Source organism: Ursus americanus, chromosome X (assembly GCF_024610735.1).
Source record: "Ursus americanus isolate L20-20 chromosome X, mUrsAme1.1.p, whole genome shotgun sequence".
Lineage (NCBI taxonomy): Eukaryota > Metazoa > Chordata > Mammalia > Carnivora > Ursidae > Ursus > Ursus americanus.
This window is the reverse complement of record NC_142164.1, coordinates 37,145,155-37,163,178: the sequence shown is the minus strand read 5'-3', so window position 1 is coordinate 37,163,178 and position 18,024 is coordinate 37,145,155. Positions and strand designations below refer to the sequence as shown.

At 40.5% G+C, this 18,024-nt stretch overlaps 1 protein-coding gene across 3 annotated transcripts in view; it reads right to left on the bottom strand.

The window, feature by feature from the left end:
* The window catches only part of AMMECR1 (AMMECR nuclear protein 1), a 109,811-nt gene that overhangs the window by 5,731 nt on the left and 86,056 nt on the right, over positions 1-18,024 (bottom strand). For all 3 annotated transcript variants that reach the window (XR_015723430.1, XM_087860104.1, XM_087860105.1), the window contains exons 3-5: positions 16,905-17,019; positions 2,769-2,859; positions 1,253-1,349 (exon numbers count right to left, since the gene is read on the bottom strand). Coding sequence is in view for 2 of the 3 variants with exons in the window: in XM_087860104.1 (XP_087716230.1) it covers positions 1,253-1,349; positions 2,769-2,859; positions 16,905-17,019 (303 nt within the window). In the remaining variant the exon portion in view is untranslated. The remainder of the gene's footprint in view (positions 1-1,252; positions 1,350-2,768; positions 2,860-16,904; positions 17,020-18,024) is intronic.

Here is an 18,024-nt window from a genome sequence, read left to right as displayed (position 1 = left end):
CTTGTTCCTCCTCCCTACTTCTGAAGGATGACTAAGTCTTTTCATTTCTTCCAGTGTTTTCTCGTCTGTTTGCACCTTTCTTCCCACCCCACTGCCACAGCTCTTGTTAAGGCTCCCATTCACCTCCTTTGGACGGCTGCCCCAGATTCTTAGGTAATAGCAATGTCTCCTAACTCCTTTTCCTGCGTCCCATTCCAATCTTACACCTTCCCAAATCCATCTGTTTCAAACCCTTCAACAGCTACTTACTGCATCTAGAATCGGGTCTACATTTCTTAGTCGGGAACTCCATGATACGACCCAACCCGTCTTCCAGGCTTCTATGTCACACCGAAAGACTGGCCAAATTAGACTACTGAACATTCCTCAGAACTTGGCTCTGTATTTCACTACCCACATGCCTCAACTCACTAAATCAATCCCTTCCCCCCCCCTCACATATTCTACCCATTCCTCCAGCCCAGTCTCAAGCCTACTTCGTCTCTGAAATGTTATATTATCTAAACCCACCCCTCTTGAAGTCCTCTTTCCCTACGTTATGACCTCACAACATCCATCACATTCTGCCTTATATTCATCATTTTCATACATGCCCTTCCAGTCTCCTAGGCTGAACCTGGGGAAAGCAGAGAGGGAGGCATTTTCAAATATGTAACTCCTCAGGGCTCGGAAAAATCCATTTTTAGACTATAGGCATTCACTGTGGTTTTATGGAATTGAAACAAACGGAAACAGCAATCCATTTTCCTGAAGTGTTGGATATTTAAAAAAAATAAGGACCCCCATTATCCCACAGAGAAACGTATTTGACATTTGTGAGTCTAGCTCAGTTGTGATTTTCAGTAAGTTTCCATGGTAGACTTCTGTTGCTGCCAACATCCTAAGGTTAAATTCAAATTTGAAGAGTGCTTATCAGAATCCGGGGGGTTCTGCTAAGCAACATCCAAAGCTAGCCAGTGGCTAATTCTGGTAACTTTCTTCAATAACGTAGTCTACAGGCTCAGAGGACTTGCTCATGTAAAGCCAGAGGAATCACACAGAACTAAAGATGGGAAGAATGGGCTCAAACATCACACAAGCTTTACTGCCGAGCCAAGTTCCAGGGTATCCACCCCCAGGATGGCCCTGCCATTCATTTCCATTCGGTTTCAGAAGACAGAAGCAAGTAAGACAGACCAAAGAAATCAGAGGGTTATAGACACACACATCAAAAGGTACTGGTTAGCCTTGCGCTAGAAAATGCCTTCTGTACCTGGTCAGTTTTATGGTTTTCCTGAATTCATTAGTAATCGGAGCTTTATATCCTCCTTTCCTCAGTAATGAGTCTATGGTCTGAATATGGTCCCATCCTGTGGAGAGTAGACCAGATAAAATACCAGTCAAGCACATGTCACAAGCACTTTTGGGCAAATACAACATGACTTTGTAGAGGTCAGCTATTACTGACGCCAGATACCATCCACTCCTTTGGTCCTAAAAACAGTCACAAAGAAGAGCTAAGACTTCCTCCTGTACAGAAGCAGACCTGCCCCCCGCATACCTTAAGTGCTAGCTACCTGTGATGGCTGACAACACTGGCTTTTTTATCTCAACCGCGGTCGAAGACAAGAAGCCAAGGGGCTGGCAGTGACGGCTCAGGCAGGCCTCAGTATTAAACCACGAGCACTGCTCTCTCCTCTAACATGACATCTTTAAGGGAGGGAGAAGCCTAAATGTCACTGTGCCAACTCAGTAGTAGTTAGGACTCCCACACTAACTCACGGTAATTACCGTCCCTGATGGTATCTTCTGGAGTCAGTCAAGTGTATCTGTGTAAGCTATGCGAAGGCATTTTTATTGGTTCTGACATGGGATGGTGTACTTAATACCCGAGGTCCCCTCTCGCTCGTGTATACTTTACGAAGCCAACGGGAACTACAGGATTGAGACATTTTTGAAAGCAACCCCAATAAATCTTCCAAGAGCTGTCTTAAAGACTAACTCTCTTGTAGGGGTGGGGGGTGCCTAATACAAAATTGTACAATTATATAGCTCACATTTATATGAACCAAACCTGAGAGAAACCCAATTACAGATGCTTTCTGATGAGGAAAAAAAAAACTCTATAAGATAAAGAGGAAATATTCATTTCAACTGATGTGTAAAACTAGAATTTCGTAGTAGCTAGAAAGGACAAGGTGCTACAGAGTGAAGAGTTCTTTTGTGTTACAGTGGTGGTTCGCAAACGTTTGTACTTTATCTGCCAACACAGAAACGTGTTTGATTAGGAAGTGCAGGCCAAGCCGATCAAACACGAGGACTTCGTGTAGTCTCGGTGCTCCGGATCTTAATGGGAAATGTACGATCCTCACAGTAGCCGAATGAGTACCCGGCAACCACCTGACGAGGAAGCATTTGATATTGACAATGTACCGTGTGGCTGACTGTTAGACAGAAGGCTTGTTTATGCCAAAAGGCTACGGCACAGTGAGAGATGGGCAAAGGGCATTTCGAACTCATAGCAAACCGTCGCCTAAAAAGAAAACCCCACTTCCACAAGTCTTTGCTCTGGGGAAAGTTATATAATTTTGCGTGTTTTTGCTCTCAAACTTTAGTGCCGAGAGTCAACTTCTGTGTGAGTAATTCACCGATCTCATACAGACATTGCAGTGGCAGTGTTGGAAGAATCGTTTCTTCTCGTTTGAGAACTGCAAGGTCAGATAAGCGCATTTCAATGTGTGTATCTGTTCAACTTCTTCACCAGATCATATGAAATAAAGTACAATGACCTTGCTCCTTTGCAACCTCCGGTAGGTAGGTGGCGGTGCGTTTTGATCCTTTTTCATTGATGAATTCTATTCTAATGCCATGTACACCCACCTGAAAGAAATTGGCAGTTTTATTAGTACAGTCTTCTTCATAGAAACAGAAAGAAAAAGTTATAATTTGACTTTCAAGAGAGTGCACCTCTTCCTTTCCCCTTGTTTTTGGAAGGGCATATAGGTATCTATCTATCTATCTATCTATCTATCTATCTATGGCATTATATATAGAGAGAGATATAGATATATATCTATATATGTATTATTTTGCTTTTCCCAAAGCACTGACTTTGGGTTTGAGGGCCATTATGACGGCTGTGGAGACTGAAAACATCGCTTGATGTGTCCCCAATGTGTATTAGGCTACAGACCAAGCATTCTGCTGTGTGTAGAATAAGACCGTCGAGGACAAGAATCCTGCCCCCACCCCAAACTGTGGCTCATGACAATAAGGAACTAGAGCGAGGGAGCTGACTTCAAAGAGACAGCAAACGTATGTCCTGGTTTTCAGGTACAAGCGCCACTTCAGATTAAGTTCTGAAACTTCCAGGGCTGCCAACTCCCTTCCCAAGCTGTCTTGTCTCTTTAAAACCTTGAATTCTATGTAGACGAGCAGACCCAGATAAGGCTGGAAAAAAGCCAACAACGAGATCCCACATCATCACCCATTCCACATGGTATTTCTAAAATATATGTTATGGCTTAACGGTGGGTCTGTGGCAAACCCTCACTGTCCGTCTACATCCCTGCCCTCACGCACTACTGCTAGATGTACACGTGATAAAGATGTCAAATCCCTTTGGGGGAGGGTATTTTTGCACAGTTTCTTATACATGAACACAGAGATCACTATAACTTTATGGGAAGCACACAAACTTCTCGTGATGCCCTAAGAAAGGGAGTTCTCTAAGTAAATGTGGGCAATTTCTTGCTAATGTTTTAAGAAAGTAACATACTGTTTCACTGATTAGCATCTAGTCAGAAGGCATCTGTCTTTTTTCCCCCTCGTATCTCACATAGAATCATATCTAGAACTGGGGATCACAGAACGTTCTTCTTTGTAAACACTGATAAGAAAAATGAAATTTGAAAAGCACAACAACTCCATTCTGTTCTCCTAAATCTAGAGTCATTTTAGGTCAAGGTCCCCAAGTGGAGTTTAGTAAGGTGGCCCAAGGGACCTGGAGGGAGGACGTGAGACCAGGGAAGCACTTTCATCCAGGAAAGAGGCTTCCTTTCAGAGCAGGCGAGTGAAGTCACAGGCCTTGCCTCTTTTCATCTGTAGGCATGCAGAGGTCTAGAAGAGGAACAGGGGCCCACGCAAACTTCTTTTGCTGCTTCTGCCCTCAGCCTGAAATCTTCCACTTTTTCAGGGAAGAAAAAGTCCTCCGGAGAATCCGTCTTGTCCTTTTCCCAGGTCTTCTTCACACATCCATCAATTAGAGCCTGTCAGATCTTCTGAGAAGCTTGCTTTTTGCTGAAAGCCTATCTCTGTGGACACTTCTTCTACATGGTATCAGTATTCTTATGAATCTCCTTCTGCTGAAGATGCAATCAGGGCAGCTGTTTAAAAACTAACACAGTAAGGCCTCCCAGACCCTGTGGGAAATGACTGTGGACAGCTGAGAAGAAATATGAGTGCTTAGCTATCAGGCCTTTCCAGGATAAAGGACATCTACTAATCTCCCCAGTGCCTGACACGGTACGGAGACAATGACAAATTTGCAAGAGCTTCTGTATACCGACTTTCTGATCTGTGACTTTGAAGGTTTTTTTTTTTCTCCCTTCAACCATAGCATCTCCTTCATAATTTGTTTTTAAAAAATACACAGCATAAATAATCTGTGCTCCCATCATTCACTGAAGTGAATTTTGCATCTTCTACTCAATTTATCAAAAATCTGTCATATTCAAATTGGAAAGAATTTTGGTGTTTATGAAGGCATCTAATCAAAATTGTTGAGATGAAGAATGTTTCCCTATTTGTGAGATGAGAGTGTTAGACAAAATCAGGGGTGTTTAACTGGTATGGGGGGGGCGTGGGGGCTGTGAAATTTATCAGAATTTCAGGAGGTTTCATGCTTCAGCGAGTATGGTTTAGAAAAAGAACAACTCCCCAGGTGATTTTTATTCTAGGTTAACTAGAAAACCTCTAATAATTGGTCTAGCTCTGACAAACTGTAGCTGTGTATTGAAAAAAAAAAGTGATTTAGGCAAATTGGAGGTAATTTAGACACATTAATCCTTTCTTCATAGGAGTGCATTGTGTTCTTTAACAAAAATATCAGAGATTTTAAAGCCTAGTAATTTAGCAATTAAAAGTGGTTATGACCAGCTGTATGGTATGTGAATAATACCTCAGCAAAGCTTGTATATATATATGTAAATATAAAGAAGGAGGTTAAGACCAAACTGGAAGGACATGCTGACCAAAATAAAAATTACTCACGAATAAAACTGATTGACTTTTGTATTTTCAGGAGGCCCCTCCATCAAATTTAATAACGACAAAAAAGTTATCAAAATTCTCCCACTTAGAATTAGTACCACATTCACAATTTTTTGTTCTTTTCTGTGTTCCTATGATTCTGAACAATTGAAAGTACCTGTAAATGGAAATGTAAATAGGGTGGTTTTAAAGTGAGCCCTTTGGGAAAAATAACTTCTTTCATAGATTAAAAAATATACTCCACAGTGATAGAAAGCCAAAACCAGAGTGACGCATTTCTTCAACCCGCGGAATCGGGAGAATGGCAATCATGTTCTGACCAGAATCAAAGCATAATAGCTTTTTGTCACCTGTTGAGCAACAGCATTTTCCTTACTCCCAGAACCACAGACGCCACCAAGGAGTCATGCTGCGCAATCAAAACAGGAGAGTGGAAAATGGCCTGCTGTGGAGAATGACCGAATCTGGCCAACCTGTGGAAATCACTGGCTTTGCAAATGAAGTCGTCCCCACTGGGACAGGAGCCCCAAGACGAATTCCGTATTGTTTGAGGGGGCAAATGGCCACAGCTTCAACTCCAAAATGTAACCCTCATGTATAATAATCGAATCCTTTCTGAGACCGAGTGGAGAATCCTTCCGCCAAGCGGCATCCCAAGAGACAAAGGCTCCAGCTGCAATTATCCGCTAGCTAAGAGATCAGCTAACCAGGGAAGTGGGACTCCCTGAAGCCAACTTCTGCTAAAACTCTACCACGGTGTCGTAGTCACTTTCCATTTCTAGGGATGGATAAGGAGGTAGCATATGGGAAGGCTATGCGACCCTACCACCTCTCACAGACCCCTAACCATCACTGCCCAGAGTATGGCCAGGTAGGCAAAAATGGGAGACTTGCAGACCTAACCTTATGGGAGTCTGCAGGCCACTGTCAAAATTTTTAGAAGGTCTGAGAAAAAAAAAATGCTTTCAAGGCCCATCGGCTGTGATAATATCCTTTTAATCAAGACTGTACTTTTGCTAAGCAAAGCTATAAATCAACTCGAATGGTAGTAAATTAAATGTAGGACTTATAGATAAGAGGGTATGGAATTAAAGAGAGCTGTATCTGTGTGTGCTGGGAGAACAGTAAGACCCGTTCAACAGATTCCTATTTCGTGCTAAAAAGAAGGCCATATTTATTCTGAACCATTACATAGCGAGTGATTTTTATTAATGCTATTATACAATCTTTTGTTTTTAACATCACCCAGAATGATTAAATATCAAGATTAATGTTAGGACCCTAAAATAGATCTTGATTAGTCCAGACTTGATTATTCAGTTTGGGGATTCTGCATCCCCAGCCCCACCTGGCCCCATCCTCTTTCCTCTGTCCGTTTCTCTGTTTGCTCACTCCTCCATCAGAGAGCATGTGGGGGCACACACAGAGAGATACACGCAAATTAATCAATTTTGCTACATAGTAAAAGGTTTGGTAGGAGAAGAGATTATAAATAATGGCTAAAATGAAGCTTTCAGACTGTCTGCAGATTTCATTTATCCTCGTTATCTGGTCCCTTGTTAGAAATGTGGCTTCATTCACAACTATTATCCTCTAATGCAGTGACTCTCAACACAGGAGCATTAAAGAAGTGCCCTCTCCCACCCCATTATAACACATATCTATATTCTGCTCCTCATAACTGCACAAAATTTGATATCCCCTAGTCTGTCCATAAGGCAAGTGTTCGTCCTATAAGCCACCAGCAGCACTACAAAAGGGCCTCACTGTTACTTGCAAGCCTGATCAACAAGCCAACAACCTTGGATATGCTCAAACATGAAAAGGACTCATCTGGCTAAAAGCATCAACGAGCATAAAACATGCGCTGGCTAAGTCAAGTGGGCTCCACGCGAGCCTTGGGCCATTTGGATCCACAATTACCTCCACAGCCCTGACCCTTAACACTAAATCTTCCCCTGATCACATCCTGGCCAATAAAACCAATTACCTCCTCAGGTTCATTGTGTCTTAGCAAATGCCACAGTTAGCCCCAGTCTTCCCCATTAACCAAATGTTGGGTTTCCTTTGTAAACAGTATGGCCCTAGCTCACTCCACTGATTTTCAGTGGGTTCACCTTGAATTATATACATGTGTGTATTTATGTATATCAGGAAGTCAAGGAATCGAAATTGGTTTGACATGTCTTTGTTGATATCATTTGGCAAAATATGCTTTGCAATTAACAAAGCAGCCAGTCACTGGTCATTCACATAAGACTGACCTGCCAGGCTCAATATGCCAGTTCCATTGAACTGAATAAAAGGACTCTGTTCCTAATGAGAGGAGCTCAGGATATTTGGCACACCCTCTAACCTTTAGAGGCTGGCATCATAGAAGACACACATGCTCTTTCACAAAACAGCCCCTGGTACCACGGACAGAAACAAACACTGCATTGCACAGCCCATGGGTCTGACCCAGAGTCTGGAGTTTCTTATATTCTTGGGAGGAAAGAGCCATATGTGGTATTTCTCCTGAAAGCTCCAAAGCCACAATGCAACACATTCCACTCTTTCCCTTAAAGCCCCACAGAACCTTCTGCCCACCCCCAACTCAGCCTTCTGAAGATGCTGACTCTTCCTTCTCCCAGTGAAAACAAATTAACCATACAAGAGGAAAATATTCCAAACTTGGGCCTACTCCAAGTTTATCCTCTTGAATAATTCTCACTGGGGCAAGAAAAATTAAGATTTTAATCATAAAGGCTGATGACAATTTGTACACATCCTAATGAATCACTTCCCCCCAATCACAATTCTACCAAAAATAAAAAAGTAGACTACATATTGTCCAGATCTGCCCATCAAATCCTCAGAGTTGTGAATTTACATCACCTCAACCCACCCACCAATTTCAGAAGTCTGAAGTTTGGAAGGTGTCCATCTGATTAACTATGAACACTTAACAATTGTTAGCACTTAACACTTCAGAATCTTGCCAAATAATACATTTAAAAAACAGCATTGTTGCAAATCACTTTTTGGGCTCAATAATTTACTTCTGTCAACCTCACCAACCACAAACATGCATAATTTTTTCCTGTTTATAAAAATAATACATGCATATTACTGCAAAAAAATTCTCTTTAGAAAAGTATAAAGGGGAAAATAAAGATGGCCTGCCACCCTAGGACCTCCTAGAAACAAATCGTGCCTTACTGCCTTAAAAAATAATGTGAGCCAACTAGGACAACATGAAGGACTATGCTGTTGGGTTGTTTTTAATCCATTATTTGACCAGTGACTACAGCTGTCCTTGCTTTCTTTTTTTTTTTTAAAGATTTTATTTATTTATTCGACAGAGATAGAGACAGCCAGCGAGAGAGGGAACACAAGCAGGGGGAGCGGGAGAGGAAGAAGCAGGCTCCTAGCAGAGGAGCCTGACGTGGGGCTCGATCCCATAACGCCGAGATCACGCCTTGAGCCGAAGGCAGACGCTTAACCGCTGTGCCACCCAGGCGCCCCTGTCCTTGCTTTCAAATCTCCTTTGAGTGAGATGCTTCCAGAAACGGAAGGACTACTAGAAAAATAACTCAAAAAGGGTAACTGAGTGCAAAGCCACCACTTGGGCAAAAATCACCTTTTAATATAGTCTACTCTAAAACCTCTGCTCCGTCGTCTACATCAGCAGAAGTTATTTTTTCTATTGTTATTTTGTGAAAATGACTGCAAAGGGCCTCCTTGACCAAAATGCATATATACTGCTCTTCTCTCAAATTCCTGCAAATGAGTCACCTTTAGCTTTAGAAATTATTTCAATCTTCACGGGCCAATTCTTGGCGTTTGCAGAGCCTACCAAAGGGCCAATTAGTGCCAATTTTGATTCATGTAGGAGACTCAGACATCTTGTCTATCAGGAACGCAAGCTTGCCAATTTATTTCACAAAGGCCCCAGACAACAATCTGATAACATTTACTTTAATTAATAGCAGACACACAGCTCTGCAATACCTGAACTAGCTAATAATCACCCCCGCGAACTTTTAAAGAATGAGTTAAGATTTTAAATAAAGCGTGGCTATTGACAAGGCACTTTGAGAAGCTCTGAAGCCAAACATGTTTGTGTATCATGTGCAAGGAAAGAGACTGTTCTCAGCTGAGGTTTTGCAGAGAACAAGTGACAGCTCAGTGTGCAATTAAGGAAAAGAAAAACTTAATTCTCTGTAATGATTAATTATAATGAGCATTCCTTAAAAACTGAACATCCTGAAGCTTTCCAAGGAAAAGTTCAGGCAACACAGGTGACCTTTAAATGAAAAGCCTGCTCTGCATCAAAAGTTTGAAAAACGCATTCCTACCATTTTTTAAGGGGATGAGGAAGGGAGTGAATTTACACACAAAGAAACTCAAGTTAGGAGATACTCTTAAAACCTAGACACGGGAATCAGTTTGCTTTTCAAAGGCTGGGGGGAGAGAAACACCTCTTGGCCAATGTATTCAAGGTGAAATAATGTTGTTTGATAAGAAACAGAAGAATCTTATACAGGTTAAACTGTACATGGAGTATCTAGCTCAATGTAGTTTTACTCCACCTACAAAAGATTTGTTCCTAAAAGATTACATATGTGTTGCTTTTATGTAAATGGATTAATTTCGAAGTCACCGGGAAGGCGGTAAAGAAACCCTAGAGTGAGTCCTTCTGCAAAGCAAACTATCTTTGTCAAGTGAACAGTCACTCCCTAATTGCTTAATTTAGATTTACACATGTAACGCTGACTTAAACCAGGGGATGATGCAGTAATAAAACAAGGCATTTGCTGTTTAGGATATTTTGTCCTGCTGAAGAGAATTCTTTGGTGGAAAGGGAATCTGGGATGTCCAATTTCAAAAACTGGACTCTCTTTCACCTTAGTTGCCACCTTGCCATTTTAAAAGTTAGGGACCTCTTATGACTTCTCAGTGGCTAGTGGTGATTCGTTCTCTGGAAGTAAAATGAAACAGAAGCCATTTTAAAAAGGGGCAGTCACAGCATCACACTGTGTCAGCCTCCAGAGAGACCACGGGTATTATTTAGTCCAACTTCTCCAGCATCCTGGGGAGGAAAAGGGATTCAGGAAAGAGCAGACTATAATACGACTACTAGGGAAAGGGCTGGAAGGGTCTGTGGATTTGGGGGAAGAAGCAGGGAAATGCCCCCCCCCCCCATCAAACAACACGCTAGGAGAAAAGCAGGAATTAATTGGAGGAGGCCAGAGGACGGACTGTGCAAGCCCATTTCACCAACGGTACCAATGGCTAATGGAAATATCCATCAAATCACCTTCTAGAAGTTACTTTGCTTTGTTCGGCTTGCTTTCTCACTAGGCTTCTAATACACTGAAGTGGTGATTCACAGCAAATTCTTACTAGATGGTCAGGAAGCTTGAAGTACTCCTTTCCCCAATGTTCCACAGCACTTGAAAAAATGTTTCTAAGTAAAGCATCAGGACAAAGACTAAATTATTCTAACGATAGTGACATCTTAGACAAAAATCTCAAGGTCCTTGAGAAAATACTGTGAAAAGCATTTTCCTAGATAAACAAAGCCTCCCCCACCCTGTATATGTATTTTTTCAAAGGTCGGAATCCTTTTTTTAAGATTTTATTTACTGGAGAGAGAGAGTGAAAGCAAAAGAGAGCACGAGAGAGCATGAGCGGTGGGGAGTGGGAGAGGGAGAGGGAGAAGCAGACTCCCAGGGGAGCCTGATGCAGGGCTCGATCCCAGGACCCTGGGATCATGACCTGAGCCAAAAACAGCCGCTTAAGCCACAAAGCCACCCAGGCACCCCAAAGGTGGGAATCTTAAGTTAGAAGAGAAGCAAACCATGGTGTATATCATAGGGAAAAATCATGAAGGGGGGGTGGGCAGAACATATAGGATGAGAAGTCATTTCACTGGGTGAGTCATGTTAAACATATGTGTCTGAATGGTAACTCTGTTTTCAGTGGTACATTGAGAGGAGCTAGAAAAATGTAAACCTTGAAGGGGCGAGAAGGAGATCATGACCTTCTAAAATACATGAGAGATAATGACGGTAGCCAATTTACTCATCTCATCTGTTTACACTCGTGAAGGTTGTTACAAAAGCACACTATTATTAACTGCAACCGAACACGTCAGAAATGGAGCCATGCTCACTCAAGAGGTGTGTGCTTTTTAAAGTGAAGTGCAGCACCCTGAGTCCTGGGAGTCTAACACGCTCACAGACAATGACAGACACTTGGGTTCTTCAGGGACAGAGTGAGACTAGGGCCTTGGGATCTAGCTCTATAGTCCAGGGACAGGTTTTTGACATCATACAAAAACCATGCTGGCCAGCCCCATCCAGCATGGGTTGATTTCATGTAAGTGTTGGGTGCTAAAAAGGAACAGTCCGTCTTAGGGCCATGATGCGTTCCCCAAGTGACAGCTGTATACGCAGTTGAGATAGCAGTGATCCAGGGAGCTAGATAGAACTAAAAGTGCCTTATGGTTTGTGAAAATGTTACTGATCTACTGAAACATGATCTAATGGTCTACTTTAGAATACAGAAAATATCTCTTCCTCATGCCCGACGACAGTTTAGAAAAGACTTTGTCTTCCCGTCAGCAAACTGCCCCATAAGCATCCCCATGTAAGGTCACTGGTTGTATACTGGCTATATACAAGTTCTTGGACAAGCAAAAAGCTTACTCATTTATATCATCTTGCAAATGAGCAGCTGTGAGGTAACACACGTGGAGTCACCCCTCCAGTCAAACTCTGGCTGTTGCAATGTCTTTGGTTTTATATCCTTTCAGATCTTGAAAAACAAACATGGCTCCCAAATCGTGTGACTACACTAGTTCTAGCCTATAGATATTTTAGAGGACTCCACCAGACTGCATGAACTGTTCTTTCTTTCTGAAGCACCGTGTCTGTCCATCATCCTGTCATATGGAATTAAGAGAATGCTGTCAATTGAAGAACACACAACCACGGTCATAAGTTTTTGTGTTCAAACACAAGGCAGATCACTTCAGATGTCACTCCAGGGGAGCAATTTTCCTCATTTAACAGCCATTTTAGCCTTGCAGGTAGATATCTCAATTTATCAGTCAACGAATTTTTTCTCCCCCAAATCATTCAACTCTTCATCTTTCTCATACCTACCAGGGCAAGAAGTAGATCATGATGGGGGCAACAAGGAGCAATTCTTAGAAGGGTGGAGGTGGTGTTCCAATTTGTCTGCATGGTCTTTGTGGATGGTTTTGCTGTTTTTAATCACTATCCAGACTCCTTGACAGGCTACCCATAGACACTCATCTTACATGTTATGATTCTTAAGTTGTGGAAATATAACATGGAGGCAATACTGATCATTCTGTCAATTCAACCTTGAATTGAAACCAATTATATCCACTTGTGAAACCATTTATCAGACATTCCTCGCGTTATCAAAGGGAAGCAGTCTAGCCTCTAAAACAAAGTCTGATTGCTGTAAATCTTACCTTCCTATTAACTTCCACTATACAAATAGAGACATGTTACCAAAAGAGAAGTTCCAGACAGGCTCAGTTAGAAACCTTGGGGAAAAGAGAAAGACAGTAGCCAGCCCTGGGGCGGTTCACTTGTTTCCTGATCATTTGAAAATTAGGTGGCTGTGACCACTGGTCACGTCCCTCATCTTCATGACCACAGGGATGTCTCTCTTGTTACCAAAGTGACTCACCTCTATGCTTTGGGACCTCTAGACTTTGCCCTCTTCTGCTTTGATCTGGGCATTTTCATCCCTTTAATTAGGAATTCTATTGCAGTAACATGCTTCACCAGTGGGGGTCAACTCTCAAACTGTACTACTACCAGAAAAGCCCTAGGTGAGAGGCTTCTGTTTATATCAAACATACTCGTTACTGATCTCTACCTTAAAAATTCTCTATTAAAATTCTGTCATCATCTCCTGTTTCCCCCTGTGGCATCAACATATACAGCGCTATGCATTTCAGGTTAAATTTAGATACTTATGGTAAATAGGATATTTCCTTCTTGGAAGAAAAGTTGTACCTATTTGACAGTCTGAAATTTCTCAAAGTGAATTGTATCCTTTCATAAGATAGACTGGACCCCCTCGTAAAGGATATTTGCAATTTGAAACATTAACTTATAATATTAAAATAAACCATAAACAAAGACTTTCCCACAATCCTTTTTAATAATGACTGCATATTCAATATGATCTCCGTTACATGAACAAATAGGTATATTTATTGATACAAAGACAGAAAAATAATTTAAAGGAATATTCCAAAATGTTAACAGCAATTATCTCAGAATGGTGTAATTACAAATGGCTTGCCTTTCTTTATATTTTTTTGAACTTTCAAAGTTTTCTTCTTCAATAAATGAGAATTACTATACTATTATGGACAGTAGGTTTCAATATATATGCAGATGCATAGACGCCTTTTTATTGTGGTAAAATACACATCATGTAAAATTTACCATTTTAACCCTTTGAAAGTGTACAATTCAGTGGCATCAAGTACATTCACAGTGTCATAAAACATCCAGTTCCATAATTGTTTCATCACCCCGAATGGAAACCCTGGACCCGTTAAAAGCCGTCACTTCTCAGTCAGCCCCTCCCCCAACCCCCAGCCACCACTACACACTATCTCTGTGGATGCACTCATTCTGCATGTTTCGTATAAACAGAATCATACAGTGTGTGGCCTTTTGTGCTTGGCTTCTTTCACTTAGCATAATGTTTTCAAGGTTCATCCATGTCACTACTTCATTTCTTTCTAGGGCTGATTAGTATTCCATTGTACGGATATTCCAAATTCGGTTTATCCATTTATCTGTTAATGGGTATTGGGTTGTTTCTACCTTTGGGCTATTATGAATAGTGCTGCTATAAACATTAGCGTACAGGTTTTTGTTTCAACATCTGTTTTCATTTCTTTGGGGTATATCCCTGTGAGTGGAAAGGCCTTGACATATACTTTAAAAAAATGTTTTTAATTCTACTTTGGCATTCTGTGTTTCAAGTACCCAGTGCTTTTTCAGAATTATTTAAGGATGACCCTTATGACATCATCCCCACGATAATACCATTCTGTTTGTAATCACTGACTATGATATATTTTTTTAAAGATTTTATTTATTTATGTGACAGAGAGACAGCCAGCGAGAGAGGGAACACAAGCACGGGGAGTGGGAGAGGAAGAAGCAGGCTCCCAGTGGAGGAGCCTGATGTGGGGCTCGATTCCGGAACGCCAGGATCACGCCCTGAGCCGAAGGCAGACGCTTTAACGACTGCGCTACCCAGGCGCCCCTATGATATATTTTTTTTAAGCCCAAATCACATTCTTGTACTTAAAAAAATGCGATTTTCACTCTTACTCTTTCAGAACAAATTTCTCTTATGCTAAATACTTCCAACTATGACGAACTAACTGAAAAGGACAGTCTTTCCCTCTTAGCATAGCCACTCTAGCAGGACCTAAAATTCACTTTCAAATATTTGTATGTTAAAAGCACAAAAACATGTTTATTTTTGTTGTTGTTACTTTAACCAGAAAGCATCACTAAATAGATACCAATATCTAAGCCTCGAGGAATGTATTAAATATCCAATATATAAGGCATGAGGGTTCATTTTAGCTGTAGACAGTGCTTGAAGTGGGCTAAAGAAGATGATGGTGGTGTACTCTGTGCTTGCCCATATTCATTGAGCTACTATTGGATCCTCCCGTTTTTCCTTCCTTCCAAATACATGCATGCATATTTATGAAATATACATTCATGTACATGCCACACATGCTCACACCTGCACATGTGGAAACCCACCCCCGCCACAACTGTACTTCCAACTCAGTGGTGGCAGGCAAGAGTAGGCGTGTTTTTGTAGCTCGTTCATCCCTAGATTTCAGGCACTACCCCTGTTATCGCTCCCCCACCACACACACGCAGGGCACTCTGCAATTCAGAAAGCAGAAATAAAATTCTAGATACAGAAAAGGAAGCAGTAGCCTTAAAACATTAAAAAACCACCCAAATTTTGTTATTTGTTAATAAGTAAGGGATATAATTTGGGATCATTTAAAAATAAAGTACTGAGGAATGTTTCTATGCTATGGGTAGACTTCTCTTTAAGAAAAATCATTGAACTTTACATCAGAAACCAGGGATGTACTGTATGGTGACTAACATAATATAATAAAAAAAACATTAAAAAAAAGAAAAATTCAAATAGGAACAATGAACTTATAGAAAACAATCAGGAAATTTTTATTCTGTGAAAGGTTGTAGACAATCCAACTTTCATAGGTTCAATGCTATCGATTAATTTTATCTTTCCCATTACAAAACATCCCCGAATGCTTTCATATTCTGATAATACTCCAAAAAACCTGATGTACTACAAAACTCAGAAGGAACTCTTTTATCGTACTCTCTGCAGAATGGTTTTTTTTTTTTTAAACCTCTGGCCTAACAACAATAATTTACATCATAGGGACTTCTTCCAATGAAGGTTAAGAAATTTAGAAATGTCTTATTCTGTATGTGGAAAACTGAATGGCAGTGGAATAAGTTGTCCAAAGTCTCACAAGGAATCAGAGCAAATCCCAAACTACAATTCAAGTCCAATTAATTATCAAGACACTGATCTATCTGTCCACAAGGCAAAATATCTCAGTTACTATGAGAGGCGGTCATTCTAAAAAGTCAGTAGAATTAAAACATGCTATACCATAAAGATCTAGTCGTGTCATTTATGAGTGTTTATGTGAGAGAATGCTAAGTGCATCGCTGGATTCCCATTGTTTCATTCTTGTAGTACTTATTTCTTTATGCTTGGTGTATACTTCTTTTCTCTGCCATTAGACTGAAAGATGCTTTATGGTGGGGACCAAATCTTAGGACTATTGTACATGGAGCACAGTGCCTTGAATACAGGAGGTATTCAATAATGTGTGCATGATTGTGTGTGAAATTTCATAGACATCCATTCAACCATCTCCTCGCAACGAGCAAAACAAATCATGGGGAGAACCTCTGACTTTCCTTAAAAACCCAACCCCACACACTAAAGAATAAAAAATGATCAATCTAGGCTACTTCAATCATGGCAATGCTCAGAGATCACCAAGATATAACCTTAATATTATTTGTTAGCGTGTTTGAGTGCATAAAGTAAGGTAGCCAAGAATGAATTAACATGATTTAACTGTGGTTAACTGGCACCCTGTTCTGTTTCCACATGCTGATTTCCCCAACTGGTGTATTATCCTCACTCTTTGGCTCCTTGCTTCTGAGAAGTTTCCTCTGACCACCTAACTGCTAGGTGGCGGTTACACCAAAGTACATCAGAATGGAAATTAGAGGAAAAATAAATTCCAATCAGCCCTTCTTGCTACTTATTAACAGCTTTTATGAGGTGCTGTGGTAAAGTAATCGGACAAAAATAAACAGCAAATTCAGTTTGGGGATTAAAACGACACATGGCGCTTTGCCTTAAAAAAAAAAAAACAACTCCTTCATTGATATCTCATTGATTTATTTATCCACCTTACTCTCCACCTCCACTACAATAGAGAACGGGCCTACTTTTTAACATTTACTCAGGAGTTACCTTCATTTTTCTTTCAAAAATTTCTATAGTCTTACCTCCCAGTCCAAATAATCACAGACATCTTCAAAGTTAGTGAGCAGAGACACTGAGCAGAACAGCCGTGGCAACTCGTCCCTTGTCATTGGGGGAAAACGGCTATCTTTAAGGGCACTGTTGAAAACAAAGCAAATATTAAAGCAACCACTAGATATGAAAAAGTCCTAATTTCAAATGCAGACAAGTCATTTGAAAAAAGTAAGAGATTAAAAAAAAAATCAGTAAGGTGCCAAAGGTGCCAATAATCTTCAAATGTATTCAAAGGCCCCAAAGATTTTCAAAGTCATTTTTTTTTCATTCAATGGACTGTTTATTAGCCAGTCCTGTGACCAACTGTAAAGAGTAAATGATCAATTACATTTCCTGTACAGTCATTTCCTGGTCCTCTTCCCTGTTACTTAGAGAATCTGAGAATATTTTTTACTTTACTTTTGAGAAGAATAAAAGCCAGACTACTGGAAGTTTGTGGAAAGACTTCTAGATCTAGGGCTAATGAGAAAAAAATGTATATAGTTAAAAAAAAAGTTCATATTAGGTTGGCCATTTACCACAGAACAGCACTCAGAGTTCAAAAAAGATCAAAATTTCATTTTCTTCAAGCAAAGGAAATCAAAGAAAATTAAAATAATCATGCAAATTACAGACTAAAAATACAAGGATTTTAGGCCCCCTATAAAGGATAATTCAAGATATGACTCAAAAATTGTGAAAGTACAGGAAATTGGGCTAATCTAGGAAATAAAAGTATGATTAGGAGACCATTAATCACATCAATGGATTTCTGAGTACATCAACTCTGATTGGATCCTGTAATCAAGGGTAATATACTACAGTGCCAAATTCTAGAAAAACCCTTACTATAAAGGACAAAGATGGTGGAAGACCATAATTCTTCCTGCAATAGAAGAACAGACAGAAAACACGCAGACACACACACACGCACACACAGAGGCACTGCTTCTTGTACTTTTCAAAGAAACCACTTCCTGGTCAAGAAAAACAAACATACCTCTCATTACACTTTATACTAATGGCATTGCTGGCATTTGTGCCATCGATCTTCAAATTCAAATGTCCTATACAGCAGCCAGGCTTAGAAAATGTTTTCATAGATTAATC